The sequence below is a fragment of the Brachionichthys hirsutus genome, chromosome 13 (genome assembly GCF_040956055.1).
Source record: "Brachionichthys hirsutus isolate HB-005 chromosome 13, CSIRO-AGI_Bhir_v1, whole genome shotgun sequence".
NCBI classification, from domain to species: Eukaryota; Metazoa; Chordata; class Actinopteri; order Lophiiformes; family Brachionichthyidae; genus Brachionichthys; species Brachionichthys hirsutus.
Window position 1 is genome coordinate 12,810,578 of NC_090909.1, and position 14,783 is coordinate 12,825,360.

At 50.0% G+C, this 14,783-nt stretch overlaps 1 protein-coding gene across 1 annotated transcript in view; it reads right to left on the reverse strand.

Annotated features, from left to right (window-relative positions):
- Positions 1–435: 435 nt before the first annotated feature.
- The window catches only part of phf14 (PHD finger protein 14), a 30,823-nt gene continuing 16,475 nt past the window's right edge, over positions 436–14,783 (reverse strand). Inside the window, exons 9-16 of the mRNA XM_068746974.1 lie at positions 14,176–14,446; positions 13,772–13,878; positions 12,803–12,898; positions 6,184–6,290; positions 5,933–6,064; positions 4,626–4,776; positions 545–607; positions 436–456 (exon numbers count right to left, since the gene is read on the reverse strand). Coding sequence (XP_068603075.1) covers positions 436–456; positions 545–607; positions 4,626–4,776; positions 5,933–6,064; positions 6,184–6,290; positions 12,803–12,898; positions 13,772–13,878; positions 14,176–14,446 — 948 coding nt within the window. The remainder of the gene's footprint in view (positions 457–544; positions 608–4,625; positions 4,777–5,932; positions 6,065–6,183; positions 6,291–12,802; positions 12,899–13,771; positions 13,879–14,175; positions 14,447–14,783) is intronic.

Below are 14,783 nucleotides of genomic sequence, written 5' to 3' on the forward strand. Positions count from 1 at the left end.
CATGTATCAACAGGAAGAAACAAAACCCAAAAGGGACGTGACGTTTATGCTCCTACAAAATAAAAGCCTCTTTTTACACAGAGAATAAGAGCGCTAGAAAACAAACGCTTAACAAATAAACATGATAGCTTTTAGAAATAACAAATTTAATTTTAATAATGATCAACCTACGAGGTTGAACACATGAGAAATGATTAATAGCGACTCGGGCGTATTTCACAGTTCCTCCGACCGCGCCCCTTCGTCTTGCGCCGTTTCAAGGCGCGTTCAAGTGCAAAATAAAAAATCTGAAATTGCACTAAAAAACTCCGCGAAGCAGCGAAGTCGTAGAAAATGAACCGCATTATATCGAGGGACTACTGTACTTTCATTTGTTAATGTAAAAAGTCGTCTTGAAAAGTTCTGCTGGGATTAGCCATCCCAAAGTGAATAATGTTAATCATTGGTCGCTGGAATCTGTGAAAGGAGTTGGAGGTCAGAGGTCAGGTAGCCTTTAGCTTTGAGCAGCAGCAGTTCAGTGATGAAGGACACTGGAGCAACAAACCTCGCTTTTATCTTCTCCGTCGTCACAGATGGGAAGCCGCTTCCTTTTCTGTCCTCTTGTTCTCTGGAAAGCAGAATTGTTGCACTTTAAAGCAAAACACAAGCTAGAAACAAGCTAGAAACAAGCTAGAAACAAGCTAGCCCCCACCCCGGAGAACAGAAGCTGGGGCTGCAAACACACCTGCTGGAGCGTCGACCAATCAGGGCCATGAAAGCCCAGCTCGGCATGTTTGTAACACATGACCTCGTGGTTTTTGTCTTTCACCAATCACAACAGTTTGGTTCCACACGCCGCGAAGGTCCGACCCGACTCCCAGACTCAACACCTACGATCGCCGATCACTTCGGAGACTCGCGAGGTCCAGACCCCAGAGCTCTGCATTTCAGTGCATGCAGCCAGCTGGGCTCCAGGCCCTACCACCCCGCTGGGCTCCAGCCCCCCCCCCCCCCCCCCCCCCTCCTTGGGCCCCAGGCCCTACCACCCCATCGTCTCTGGGCCCTAACAACACTCCTGCATATTAAACAGTCCGTACAAATCAAACATTTCCTTGCTGGAGCTCCTGCGGGTGGGCGGGGTTTAAAAAGGGAAGAAGAATCGACAACATATTTAAACAGATTGTGAAAACAATTCCATCTGTCGCCTTTGGCTCGTAACGAGTCGCCAGATGGAGCACTTATCATTAAGGATGCTAACCGCTAGAGCACTGCCAGTTGGCCCTTCTTGCATCCCCCCTGTGGCTGCGCAGCCACACAAAAGGCCTGATGGTGTTTGCTCATTTCTGCATTAAAGCCGTGTCCAAGTGGAGCGGGAAGCAGCTCGGTAGCTGCTGCAGCGGAGGAAGGCTGATCAATGGGAAGTGCAGGCAAAATCCATCTTTTAATTAAGTACATCAGCGCATGAATCATTTCACACAGGACTAGAGGAACTAACGGAGCAGGAAGTGCTGCTAACTAGAGGCATTAAGGCCTTTCCCCTCATTTACCCCTGATTGATGGCATCAGCTCAAACAACGCTTTACTGTTAGAGGCGCGGCGTTAACGGGAACCTTCACAACGCCGCGCTAGAGCCGGGCGTTGCTTTCGGCTCACCCATTGGTCCAACCAGACACATCATGCCTTCCATCAGCGGCTGCAGCTGATTGGCTGCGCATGCCGGATGCATCGGACAGCTAGTGGAACCTGCTACACAACCCTGCAGCTCGCTGCTTGGCTCGGTGTGGGGGGAGGAGTCGTGATTCCCTCTGTGCGTGTGTGCACGGACGCACATACGCACCGAAAACACACAACAGCACCCTGAAGCCTGGGAGCCAGCAGGAGGTCCGTTAGCCTGGGATGCGTCTTTAGCGGCGAGCTAAAAGCACTAGCGATGCAACGCAGGGCGCCATTAGCGTCTCGCGTTGGGGATAAACGCTGCACTTCGCCCGAGTGGCGAGACCAATCAGAAAGCAGGGTCGCGTGCTGCTGCACTTTAACACTCACCGGGACAGAAAGCGTGCTGGCGCCCCCCCTCACTGCCCCCTGACGTAGCAAGGGCTCACTTATTGACAGCGGGGAAAGCTAAAGGCAAGTGGGAGAACACCGAAGCCTCCCGCCGCAGCGTCGAGCTGTCAGGGGGGGGGGGGGGGGGGGGGGGCAGCGGCTCTGTATCGCAGCATGGCCAGCACAGATAAGGAGGATCCAGCGGGAGACGAAGACAGCTTTCTGTTGTCCCTCTCAGCTGACACAAAACACACAGCCGGGCTCTGACAGTCCGACTGCCAGCCTGTGGTTGACATCCCAGCATGCCTCTTGGCTCGATTCTATTGTTTATTACCCACGTTTTAGTTACCCTGCCGACGAGATGATGGTAGAAAACGCTAAATGCATTATCGGTGACCGCCTGAGTTCTTTACTGACTCAATAGCTTTAGAATGGATTCGATTAAAATGCCCATCATCTGGTCATCAATACGCTCAGTAGCTCAGTCCATAAGGACTTCGGTTGGGTGGAAAACGTGGGGGGGGACACTAGTGTGGAGAACTGTGGAACATAATGTGGAGAACTGTGGAACACTAGTGTTGCAGTTGAACTCGATGGCGTCTCAGTGTCCACCAGCACCACGTCCAAGACTCTGGGGGTAATCTTTGATCAGGACCTGTCCTTTCAGTCCCAGATAAAGCACGTTTCAAGGACTGCGTTCTTTCACCTTCGGAATATTTCAAAGGTCAGGCACCTACTAACCCGAAAAGATGCAGAAACAATAGTCCATGCTTTTGTGACTTCCAGACTGGACTACTGCAACTCCTTACTGTCCGGCTGCCCAAAAAAGTCTATTAAACTGTGGAACATAATGTGGACAACCGCGGAAGACTAATGTGAAGAACCGCAGAACACTAATGTGAAGAACCGCGGAACACTAATGTGGACAACCGCGGTACACTAGTGTGGGGAATTGTGGAACACTAATGTGGGGAACTGTGGAACACTAGTGTGGGGAACTGCGGAACACTACTGTGGGGAACTGCGGAACACTAGTGTGGGGAACTGCGGAACACTAGTGTGGACAACCGCGGAACACTAGTGTGGGGAATTGTGGAACACTAATGTGGGGAATTGTGGAACACTACTGTGGGGAACTGCGGAACACTAGTGTGGGGAACCGCGGAACACTACTGTGGGGAACTGCGGAACACCAGTGTGGGGAACCGCGGAACACTAGTGTGGGGAATTGTGGAACATTACTGTGGGGAACTGCGGAACACTACTGTGGGGAACTGCGGAACACTACTGTGGGGAACTGCGGAACACTAGTGTGGGGAACTGCGGAACACTACTGTGGGGAACTGCGGAACACTAGTGTGGGGAACTGTGGAACATTACTGTGGGGAACTGCGGAACACTAGTGTGGGGAATTGTGGAACACTAATGTGGGGAATTGTGGAACACTACTGTGGGGAATTGTGGAACACTACTGTGGGGAATTGTGGAACACTACTGTGGGGAACTGCGGAACACTAGTGTGGGGAACCGCGGAACACTACTGTGGGGAATTGTGGAACACTAGTGTGGGGAACTGTGGAACACTAGTGTGGGGAACTGTGGAACACTAGTGTGGGGAACTGTGGAACACTAGTGTGGGGAACTGTGGAACACTAGTGTGGGGAACTGCGGAACACTAGTGTGGGGAACTGTGGAACACTAGCGTGGGGAACTGTGGAACACTAGTGTGGGGAACTGTGGAACACTAGTGTGGGGAACTGTGGAACACTAGTGTGGGGAACTGTGGAACACTAGTGTGGGGAACTGTGGAACACTAGTGTGGGGAACTGTGGAACACTACTGTGGGGAACTGTGGAACACTAGTGTGGGGAACTGGCTCATGACTTCTCAGAAGACACTGCGGTTGTTTTTTCACTCGCGTCGAGTGGATTAGACAAAGTTTTCAACATTTGTATCTTTATAATATAACCTGACACTCTCTGATCACAATGATAATACAGTGGTCCCTCATTTATCGCGGGGGTTACGTTCTAAAAATAACCCACAATAGGTGAAATCCTTGAAGTACTCATCTTTATTTTTTTTACAATTATTATACATGTTTTAAGGCTGTAAACCAGGGGTGTCAAACTCATTTTCTCCGAGGGCCACATCAGCATTATGGCTGCCCTCAAAGGGCCAGTTGTAAATGTAACAGCGTGTAAATGTAACTAAATGTAATATAATGTAAATAAAATGTAACTACTCCTTAACATGCTCCTAAATAACTGTATTTACTACTACATACTTAATGAAATGTAATAAATGTATAAATATTACATATGCAATTGCATAGTTCTAAAAATATATCGATACCTTACTGCTGTAATAATATCCGCCAAGGTTTTGTAATCGCCGGCGTCTGTCTGTAATTTGTTCTTCAATATCTCCATTGATTATTGACCGATATTTAGGGAATTTAACACAGTCATGTAGGGGGGGGGGGGCTCTATCTCACCACTGAATATCATCTGGGTCGGTGTGAAAGATGAACGGCATTATATCGAGGGACCACTGTACTATTGATCACATTTCGCGGTATCAACACACACCGTGCCTCTCACTTGATGTTTTTTGGGCTCCGGCGACATCTCCTGTGGGATGAATTTGATTGGCCCCTTGACCTGCCTCCGGGACCTCTTGGTGCCGTCTGGTAATGTCTCCATGGCGATATCGGCCTCATCGCTGCTAGCCTGGTCACACTCGGAACATTGCCTGAGGAGAAAGGAGAGCAAGCTGCTCTTAACGAACTGCTTATTAGGGCAGGCCCAAAATGTGACTGTAAAAGAACACGTACTATTATTACAGCTGTGTGGAAAAAAGCAGACTATTTTAGCAATGTTACTGTTAAATAGCAGCTAATGGCTAGCAGTTTGCTGTCCTGAACGTAATGGACCATTAGTGGTGCTAAACTATATTGTGTGTGCTAAACATATCCTCCTGAGACCCAGCCCGTTGACATGCGTCCTCTGTAATGGACAAACGTATGTCCACTACAGAGGACATGCTAACGGTTTGGGTCTCAGGAGGAGGTAGTTGTGTGTCACTAACAGAACAGTGAAATGTGCCACCATGCAGCCAAAATAAATGTCTCAATGGAAATAAAGTGCAACACGCAGCTGGCCCCCCAGCAGCGCTACAAGCATTCCCAGGGACTCTACATACTCTACGCACACGCACCCTGGCTCGTCTGTCCCCTGTGCCCCCCCCCCCCCCCCTGACCCCTGCACAGCATCCTTACCGCCCGTTCCAATCTATGCTTGATTAATATCTACTAAATGTGCGTGTAACTGCATCTTATCCTATCCTAGAGACGCACACCGAACGTGCCGCATTTCCCCCTGGGATCAATAAAGAATCCTGATTGTGACATCGTAAAGTGAGAACCGGCTGTACTCTGTAATTAGTTATAACTAATTCAACCAACAGTCCAAATGAGCTGGACGCTTCCAATGAGAGCTACAGACGTGGATAACATTATTGGGGCCCCTCTGTTAGTGCAAGGAACCCCAAAGGGGCCACTGAAAGACCCACAAACTGACAAGAGTAATAGTAAATACAAATGGACTGAATATTGACTTCTATATTTTTGTTGCAGCGCAATCAAACGATTTCTGTGACTGCTAGTGAGACTCCTGCACCTGTCCACAGGTGTTTTGGGCCACCCCTCGTGAGGTTTGAAGGGGCTTTCTCCGTGTGTAAATGGATCAAGCCAGGTTATGGTGCACACACACACACACACACCAGCTGCATCACGCCATTCACTGGAGAAAAGAGAACCGACTTCTCTCTCAAGAAGCAACGCTTGATATGCTGAAGTCAAGTGTCAGAGACGATCATGAAAATGAATAAAGTATAAATAAACTCCCACCAGTAGCTGTTCTTGGTCTTCTTGGGCATGCGTGTCAGTGGGGGCTCCAGGCAGCCGAGGTGGTAGTAGAGCTTGCAGGTGTCACACAGCACCAACAGGTGCTGGTCCTGGTTCTTCTTACAGATGCCACAGCTGCAGGACAGGATGAGAAAGCAAAGGCGTGGTCGTTGGTGAGAGCATCACAACGATGGCGGCGTTTCAGAGACATGCACTCTGGTTTCGTGTGGAGGAACACTGTGAAACGTCTCCACCTGTAGAGGATGGCTGGCAGGCTGGGGGGCTTCCCTGGGCTTCCTCCCTCCTTCTTGCTGGGCCTCCTCTCTTTGGGGGCTTTCAGAACAGCAGGGGTATTGAGTTTCTGCCAAAAGAAGGTCCACAGATGTTTTCAGATTTCAGCTCGCAGATGAAACATTTCTGCTTCTTTTTGCTTTGGTGGAAATGAAAGCGACAACGGGGGCGATGGGGGGGCCGAAGGAGATGTAGAATCTATTGGATCCGATTCTTTGTTCCTTTATTCCTGTTATCATTTCTAGAATGTGCTAAGGGTTGATCAGTGAGTCTGGATCTGGTTTGACTACCTGCTCTATTTTTGTAACTCTAGAAAAGTAGCTGGCTGATGGCTCCGACTAGAAAGCACCGCTTTCTTTGAGTTATAGAGGGCAACCTGTCACCAGTTGTCCGTAGTAACCGCAGTGATGCACCCGGCGCCGGTTCAACCAGCGTCACACAGACGGACCTGCAACATGACTTCCATCAGCAAGGGAGGAGCCTCAGCACGTTGACGTAGCAGGGAAACAGTTGCGTAACATAAAAGTCTGTCCCGGCAGGTACGCAGTCTGAAAGTCCAGCTTCAGCTGCAGGCAGCCATTCGGGTTAATGAGAACCCTTATCTGGTAGCTGAGGGTCCGTCACTAACAGGACGCTCTAACCCCGGGGGACAGTCCCCGCAGGGAGGCCTGATAGACCAGAGAACCTGGGGCGCTGGGCTATCTGCAGGCTGCCTCGTCCAATCACGGGGCAGTAGCTGCTGCTGCTTTATCAGGAAGGCAGAGATGCTTGACGGGGCGGTGCCCAGAGAGCTCGAGCTGCGGCCTTCTGCCATCCCGCTCCGTCCCGTCCCGAGGGAGACGCACGTTGGACACATTCACAGCAACAAGCCCCCCCCCCCAGCGCTGTGCGCTCCAGCCTGCACGTGCACTGAATATATCGAGTGTAAGAATTCCCCCAGAGGGAATGAATCACACACCTTCACTCTTAAAGGTTAACTGTTCCGGTTGCCACGCCCATAAACATAACTGGTTAGAATTTCTATTTCTCTAGTTAGGTCTCGGGGTGGCATGGTGAAGTAGTGTGTAGCGCTGTCACCTCACACCAAGGAGGGAGCAGGTTGGAATCCTACCTATGTGGAGTTTGTGAGTTCTATCTGTCTGCGTGGGTTCTCTCCGGGTTCTCCGGGTTCTCTCCAAAAACATGCAATTTGGGTGAATTGTGTGTGTGGTTGTGAGTGTGTGTGTGGTTGTGTGAGAGTGTGTGTGGTCGTGTGTGGTTGTGTGTGTGGCTGTGTGTGTGGTTGTGTGTGTGTGTGTGTGTGTGTGTGGTTGTGGTTGTGTGAGTGTGGTTGTGTGTGTGTGTGGTTGTGTGAGTGTGGTTGTGTGTGTGTGTGGTTGTGTGAGTGTGGTTGTGTGTGTGTGTGGTTGTGTGTGTGTTTGTGTGCGTGTGTGGTTGTGTGAGTGTGTGTGTTTGTGTGTGTGTGTGTGTTTGTGGTTGTGTGAGTGTGGTTGTGTGTGTGTGTGGTTGTGTGTGTGTGGTTGTGTGTGTGTGTGGTTGTGTGTGGTTGTGGTTGTGTGAGTGTGGTTGTGTGTGTGTGTGTGGTTGTGTGTGTGTGTGGTTGTGTGTGTTTGTGTGTGTGTGTGGTTGTGTGTGTGTGTGGTTGTGTGTGTGTGTGGTTGTGTGTGTGTGGTTGTGTGGTTGTGTGTGTGTGTGTGAGTGTGGTTGTGTGGTTGTGTGTGTGTGTGTGGTTGTGGGTGTGTGTGGTTGTGTGGTTGTGTGTGTGGTTGTGTGTGTGGTTGTGTGTGTGTGTGGTTGTGTGTGTGTGTGTGTGAGTGTGGTTGTGTGTGGTTGTGTGTGTGTGTGGTTGTGTGAGTGTGTGGTTGTGTGTGTGTGTGTGGTTGTGTGAGTGTGGTTGTGAGTGTGGTTGTGTGTGTGTGTGTGGTTGTGTGTGTGTGTGTGGTTGTGTGAGTGTGGTTGTGTGTGTGTGTGTGTGGTTGTGTGTGGTTGTGTGTGTGTGTGGTTGTGTGTGTGTGTGTGGTTGTGTGTGTGTGGTTGTGTGTGTGTGTGCATGGTTGTGTGTGGTTGTGCGTGTGGTTGTGTGTGTGGTTGTGTGTGTGTGGTTGTGCGTGTGGTTGTGCGTGTGGTTGTGTGTGTGCATGGTTGTGTGGTTGTGTGGTTGTGTGTGTGCATGGTTGTGTGGTTGTGTGGTTGTGTGTGTGGTTGTGTGTGGTTGTGTGGTTGTGTGTGTGTGTGGTTGTGCGTGTGGTTGTGCGTGTGTGCGTGTGGTTGTGTGTGTGTGTGTGGTTGTGTGGTTGTGTGTGTGGTTGTGTGTGTGTGTGTGGTTGTGTGTCTCTGAGTGCTTCTCTCCTGAATCGTTTCAGACTGTATTTCTCCTTTCTCTACAGACCAATTTAATAAAGTAGAAGTGGAGGCTGATCAATTAGAAGCTCTCTCGTCTGCCCGACTGTCTCAAACAGCTTTTCTAACCCTTGGACAGATTTGCTTTGTATTTTCTGGTACTTTAGGGCACCGGTCCCCAACCACCGGTCCCCAACCACCGGTCCCCAACCACCGGTCCCCAACCACCGGTCCCCAACCACCGGTCCCCAACCACCGGTCCCCAACCACCGGTCCCCAACCACCGGTCCCCAACCACCGGTCCCCAACCACCGGTCCCCAACCACCGGTCCCCAACCACCGGTCCCCAACCACCGGTCCCCAACCACCGGCCCCCAACCACCGGTCCCCAACCACTGGTCCCCAACCACCGGTCCCGGTCCGCGGCCCGGTACCGGTGGTTGGGGACCGGTGCTGTAGGGCATCCTTAAAAACAAGATTTAATCTCAGAGGGTTTATCCTTCGAATAAACGAATGCTAACTCTAATTTAAACGTAATGTTCCCGTTATAGACGTGACAGATTAATAACCATTAATAACCATTTACTTCTGAACAACGTGGCCCGGGAACGCTCGTGCACGGCCTGCTGGCCGTTTCAGCTTCATGGCTGCTGCACAATGTCCTCTGGGGGTTTGTTTGTGACGGTGCCAGGAGTGCTGAACTTTGAGGAGCATCAGGAACAAAGGATGAGAGTCCCAGCTGAGGACATCAATCATTTCTGTAAATGCCCATCCAGATGGAACCGTGGCAGATAAATGACACAATAGCACGGGGCCCTGTGACTGATGCGGCTCCTTAAAGCGTGCCTGCTCATAATTAGTTGATTTATGGTGCTCATTGCAGATTTCTTGCCCGTTTTCTTTCTCGTCTCTGCTCACATCACATTAATATAATTTGACCATTTATCTATACGAAGCATACTCTCAATGATAGAACCTTCCTAAGCTGTAACGGGGGCGTAGCCAGCGAGAGAGGGGAAAAAAATGTATGCTTTTATTTTAAAAAACCACCGCAAACAATAGAACTTACTATTATTATTTATTTATTTATTTTAAATATCACCCATTTGGGTGATATTTAAAATAAATTAGGCTCTGAGTTTCTAAAACTATTGGACTGTAACAATTTTAAAAATGTAATAAAATTATAAATCAACAAGCTAAAACTGTAAACTTTGATTGCTTGGCAGCAACAGCCTGAATACGACAAATGTAACTACTACTACTAGTACTACTACTACTACTAACTACTCAAGCTTAAAGGTTTTAGCTAGAAAGATTAGCGCATCCACATTTTCTGCAGAAAGCACAGATCTGGTTGCCATGACAACATCTCGAGCAGAGGAGAAACCCCGCTCACTAGCAACAGAGCTAGCTGGAACACAGAGCTAATGCTTTGCTAGCTGGACTACAGAGCTAATGCTTTGCTAGCTGGAACACAGAGCTAATATTTTGCTAGCTGGAACACAGAGCTAATGCTTTGCTAGCTGGAACACAGAGCTAATGCTTTGCTAGCTGGAACACAGAGCTAATGCTTTGCTAGCTGGAACACAGAGCTCATGCTTTGCTAGCTGGAACACAGAGCTAATGCTTTGCTAGCTGGAACACAGAGCTCATGCTTTGCTAGCTGGAACACAGAGCTAATGCTTTGCTAGCTGGAACACAGAGCTAATGCTTTGCTAGCTGGAACACAGAGCTCATGCTTTGCTAGCTGGAACACAGAGCTCATGCTTTGCTAGCTGGAACACAGAGCTCATGCTTTGCTAGCTGGAACACAGAGCTAATGCTTTGCTAGCTGGAACACAGAGCTAATGCTTTGCTAGCTGGAACACAGAGCTCATGCTTTGCTAGCTGGAACACAGAGCTCATGCTTTGCTAGCTGGAACACAGAGCTCATGCTTTGCTAGCTGGAACACAGAGCTAATGCTTTGCTAGCTGGAACACAGAGCTCATGCTTTGCTAGCTGGAACACAGAGCTCATGCTTTGCTAGCTGGAACACAGAGCTAATGCTTTGCTAGTTGGAACACAGAGCTCATGCTTTGCTAGCTGGAACACAGAGCTAATATTTTGCTAGCTGGAACACAGAGCTAATGCTTTGCTAGCTGGAACACAGAGCTCATGCTTTGCTAGCTGGAACACAGAGCTAATGCTTTGCTAGCTGGAACACAGAGCTCATGCTTTGCTAGCTGGAACACAGAGCTCATGCTTTGCTAGCTGGAACACAGAGCTCATGCTTTGCTAGCTGGAACACAGAGCTCATGCTTTGCTAGCTGGAACACAGAGCTCATGCTTTGCTAGCTGGAACACAGAGCTAATGCTTTGCTAGATGGAACACAGAGCTCATGCTTTGCTAGCTGGAACACAGAGCTAATGCTTTGCTAGCTGGAACACAGAGCTCATGCTTTGCTAGCTGGAACACAGAGCTAATATTTTGCTAGCTGGAACACAGAGCTAATGCTTTGCTAGCTGGAACACAGAGCTCATGCTTTGCTAGCTGGAACACAGAGCTAATGCTTTGCTAGCTGGAACACAGAGCTCATGCTTTGCTAGCTGGAACACAGAGCTCATGCTTTGCTAGCTGGAACACAGAGCTCATGCTTTGCTAGCTGGAACACAGAGCTAATGCTTTGCTAGTTTTGCTATGCAGGGAAGCCAAATTGTTCCCAAACGGGAGGCCGTAGTTCCTGTTAGCTGCCGACTTTGAGCTCGGCAACAGGACGGCCTGTAAAACGTCTAACTTCAAACCCCAATCAGGTGTTTTGTTACCGTGCTAGTTTGTGTTCTCACATCTATAAGTCTCCCATCTCGGACCTGATTAGGAAAGATGGGACGCTTGTCCAGAGTCTGGCAGTGTGAACATACCGTATTTTCACACCCATAGGACGCGCCTAAAAGTCTTCGATTTTTTTCAAAATGTGCAGCGCGTCCATTGGTCCGCGCGGCCTATTTGTTGTTGTAAGGCGGACTCAGTCAGGCGCCTGGCGGAGTGATACGCTCCGACGCGCTTAACCACAGTAACTATTATGGCGTGTTGACGGAAGTGGCTGCCGAGGCTGCCGGTCCCGCAGCAGAACACGGGAATAGAGCAGCGGAGAGAGAATCCAGCATTAATGGATCAATGGAGGAAGAGGAGGAAGCAAGAAGAAGACCTGCAGCAACTCGGCTCCTGCGATCTGCGACTCCGTGCGGGCCGATCTCACCGATACGGTCTAAACCGGAGTGAAGCTAGCTAACGCGCTAACGCGCTAACGGGCTAACTAGCAAGCTAGCTTATCATCATCATCCCCGGTGGATTAACCAAAGAACTCCAACCGTTCAACGTTAAACTGCGGGCTGCGTGGGAGCGCTGGACGACAGAAGGAGAACACAGTTCCACTCAGAGTGGAAGGCAGCGCAGCGCCACAGTTTGACTGGATTGTAGCTGCTTCGGCTAACTGTCTGCTAGCATTGTTGTTCGCATCATTTCCGAGGCGCCGACGCCGCTGCACGTAAAGTGACTGGCAATGAAGAAAGAGGCCGGCATGTTTGACAGAGATCTAGCGCAGCTGTTCACTACAGAAACAGAGGATGAGGACTTTGATGGGTTTGATTAATGACTGTTTTGCTCCGGCTCTATTTTTGAAAACGCGCACTAGTATGCTTGTTTGATTGATGACGATTAAAGATGTGAGTACCAAACTCAGTTTTGCTCCTGCTTTATTTTGCGCACCTATCATGCCGGCGCCTTTTGATCCGCGCGCCCTTTGTACGTTTGAAATACTGAAAAATCAGCTGTTAATGAGACTGCGCCGAATCAGCAGGTGCGTCATAAGGTCGTGAAAATACGGTAACCTCTCTGTTGTGCCATTGTCCACACATATGCTCTAATCATGAGGTAATCTATATCTCTGAATGTGTGTAGCGTGGTGTCAGCGAACAGGTTGGAGTCGATGAATCTACGTCCGTGTTTGTAGAAGGTGGTCTTTATTCGGCCAATGTACGGCCGGGACCATGAAGCATGGCTCGGCTCTGGATTACGTTTCTTCTACTCGGCTTTGGCTAAAAGCATGCATCGAGTTCAGTTATCTTTACTACCAAAGTTCATCTTTGCGTTACACGGAACGAAACGTGCTACAGTTTCGGACTCCCCAGCCACGAAGCAGCACAAGCGCAGGTTTGATAATCGAGCTAAGAGAAGCAGGAAATGATGCGTGACGTGGTACCTGGCCCAGGATGGTCCCCAGCAGAGCCCACATGGTCTGGCCTTCGCTTCTCAGCTCTCCGTTCACGTGCAGCAGCTCCTCCAGAGACTCGCAGAGCTGAGAGAGAGGAGGGACGGCAGCATGAGGCAAGGCCAGCACACAGAGGTCAACAGAGGTCAGCACAGCTTCAGCACAGCTTCAGATTCACCCGCGAGGCACCCGAGGGACGTCCCGATCAGGACTCGGATACATATGGATCGTTATTGTCATTACTTTCTATCAGATCTGGAGTTACGCTGTGGCACAGAGTGAGACCTCTCTCCTCCAGACAGAGATGGTAACGCGTGCAGCATGACATCACTTCCTGTCTGTGACACTATTGGTTGAAAACATGTTAGCAGCTTGAAGCTCGTCGGGCGAGTCTGTCTGCGCTGTGGAAGTATTCTGAGTGGACGACACAAACCTGGCGGTTAAATATTCGTGTGTAATATTTCCTGCTGCACTAGTCCAAGTCCAGAGTGAACAAAGTATTTGATTTATTACTTGAATGTTCGAGCTGCGCCACAGAAGTGCTCTGTTTAAGAAATAATATGCTAAAATAAAAGATAAGGGACATCCTGGATCCGTTTCTTCACTCGTCTTTAATTGTTTATGTATTATAGAAGTATCGGATCAGGACTCGGTACCGGTTCAAAATCAAACGACTCTGACTCGGGGCTAAGGAACCTGGTCGGGACATCCCTAATGCACACTATAAAAAGTCTCAGTGACCTCCTGCTTCCCCATCAGAGGCTCCGTTCATCAAGCCAGCATGCAGAGCAGAGAACCGGCGCAGTGACAGGCAGACTGCCCTTCAGAGGGAGGGGCAAATGCAGCTAGTGCACGGAACGTATCCACAATGCTACGCATCAGATGGCAGCCTGCGACTTTCGCCACACAGAGGTCAACAGAGGTCAGCACAGGCCGAGAGGTCCCGGTTGCACCGCTCACCTTGTTGTACTCCACGTGCAGCTTCTCCTGTTCGCCCTCCAGCTTGTCTTTTAAGCTCTTCTGTTCAGAGATGTTGTCCTGGATCTGGATCATTCGCATGTTCCTCTCTGAATAACAATCAAGAACACAATCACAATCTGTGCCGTGAGACAGGCAGGCCGATCTCACGGTCGCTGGCATGGCGGCTCACAGGCAGCCATCATTGATTTGGGCACGCAGCAGTTCACCTGCATTGTGAAACCCTTTGAACCGGAGACCAGAGCGCTACGCTCTGATTTATTCATGTTTTATGCGATCATTCATCCTTCGGTTTGAGTGCACCCTATTTGAGAACAGCTCCGGAACACGACTGCCGTGACAAAGGCCGTTCCTTCGCCCTGCGTCCAGGAACAGCAGCTTCTCACCCAGGTAGTAATTGACGAAGTCTGCCGTGAGGGCAGGCTGCTTGTGTTTCCTGCGCCCATCCATGCTGGCATTGGTGTCCGACGTGTCCACAGGAAATATATCCGTGCTGATACCCATCAGCTCCGCCTTCCTCATCAGCTTCCTGATAGCTGAGGCACTCGAGGTCAGAGGTCGCGGCAGCTTCTCCCGGGGTACCCACGCCTGAGGCCGAGTGTTCCGAGACAGCTCCGCTTTGGCCCTGTACTGCTGCAGGCGGGTTGTGATTCGGGCCTGCAGGGACACAGCCACACACACATATATATGAATATATAGGCAGCATGGTGGCGCAGTGGGCGGCGCAAGAGGGATTCCTATTTGTGTGGCGTTTGCATGTCCTCTCCGTGTCTGCGTGGGTATTCCTCGGGTTCTCCGGCTTCCTCCATAAACATGCAGCTTGGGCGAAAGCACCGCTGAGCGCGTGTTTGTGCTGCTTCACGGGTCGGACCTTCCGCGGGGTCGTGCTACGTGACAAATATCAGCTGAACCAAGCGAAAGGACAGCCCATTACTTTCAGAACTTCAGGACCGTCGGTCCAGGGAAACGGCCGGCACCACCACGACCAAACCGA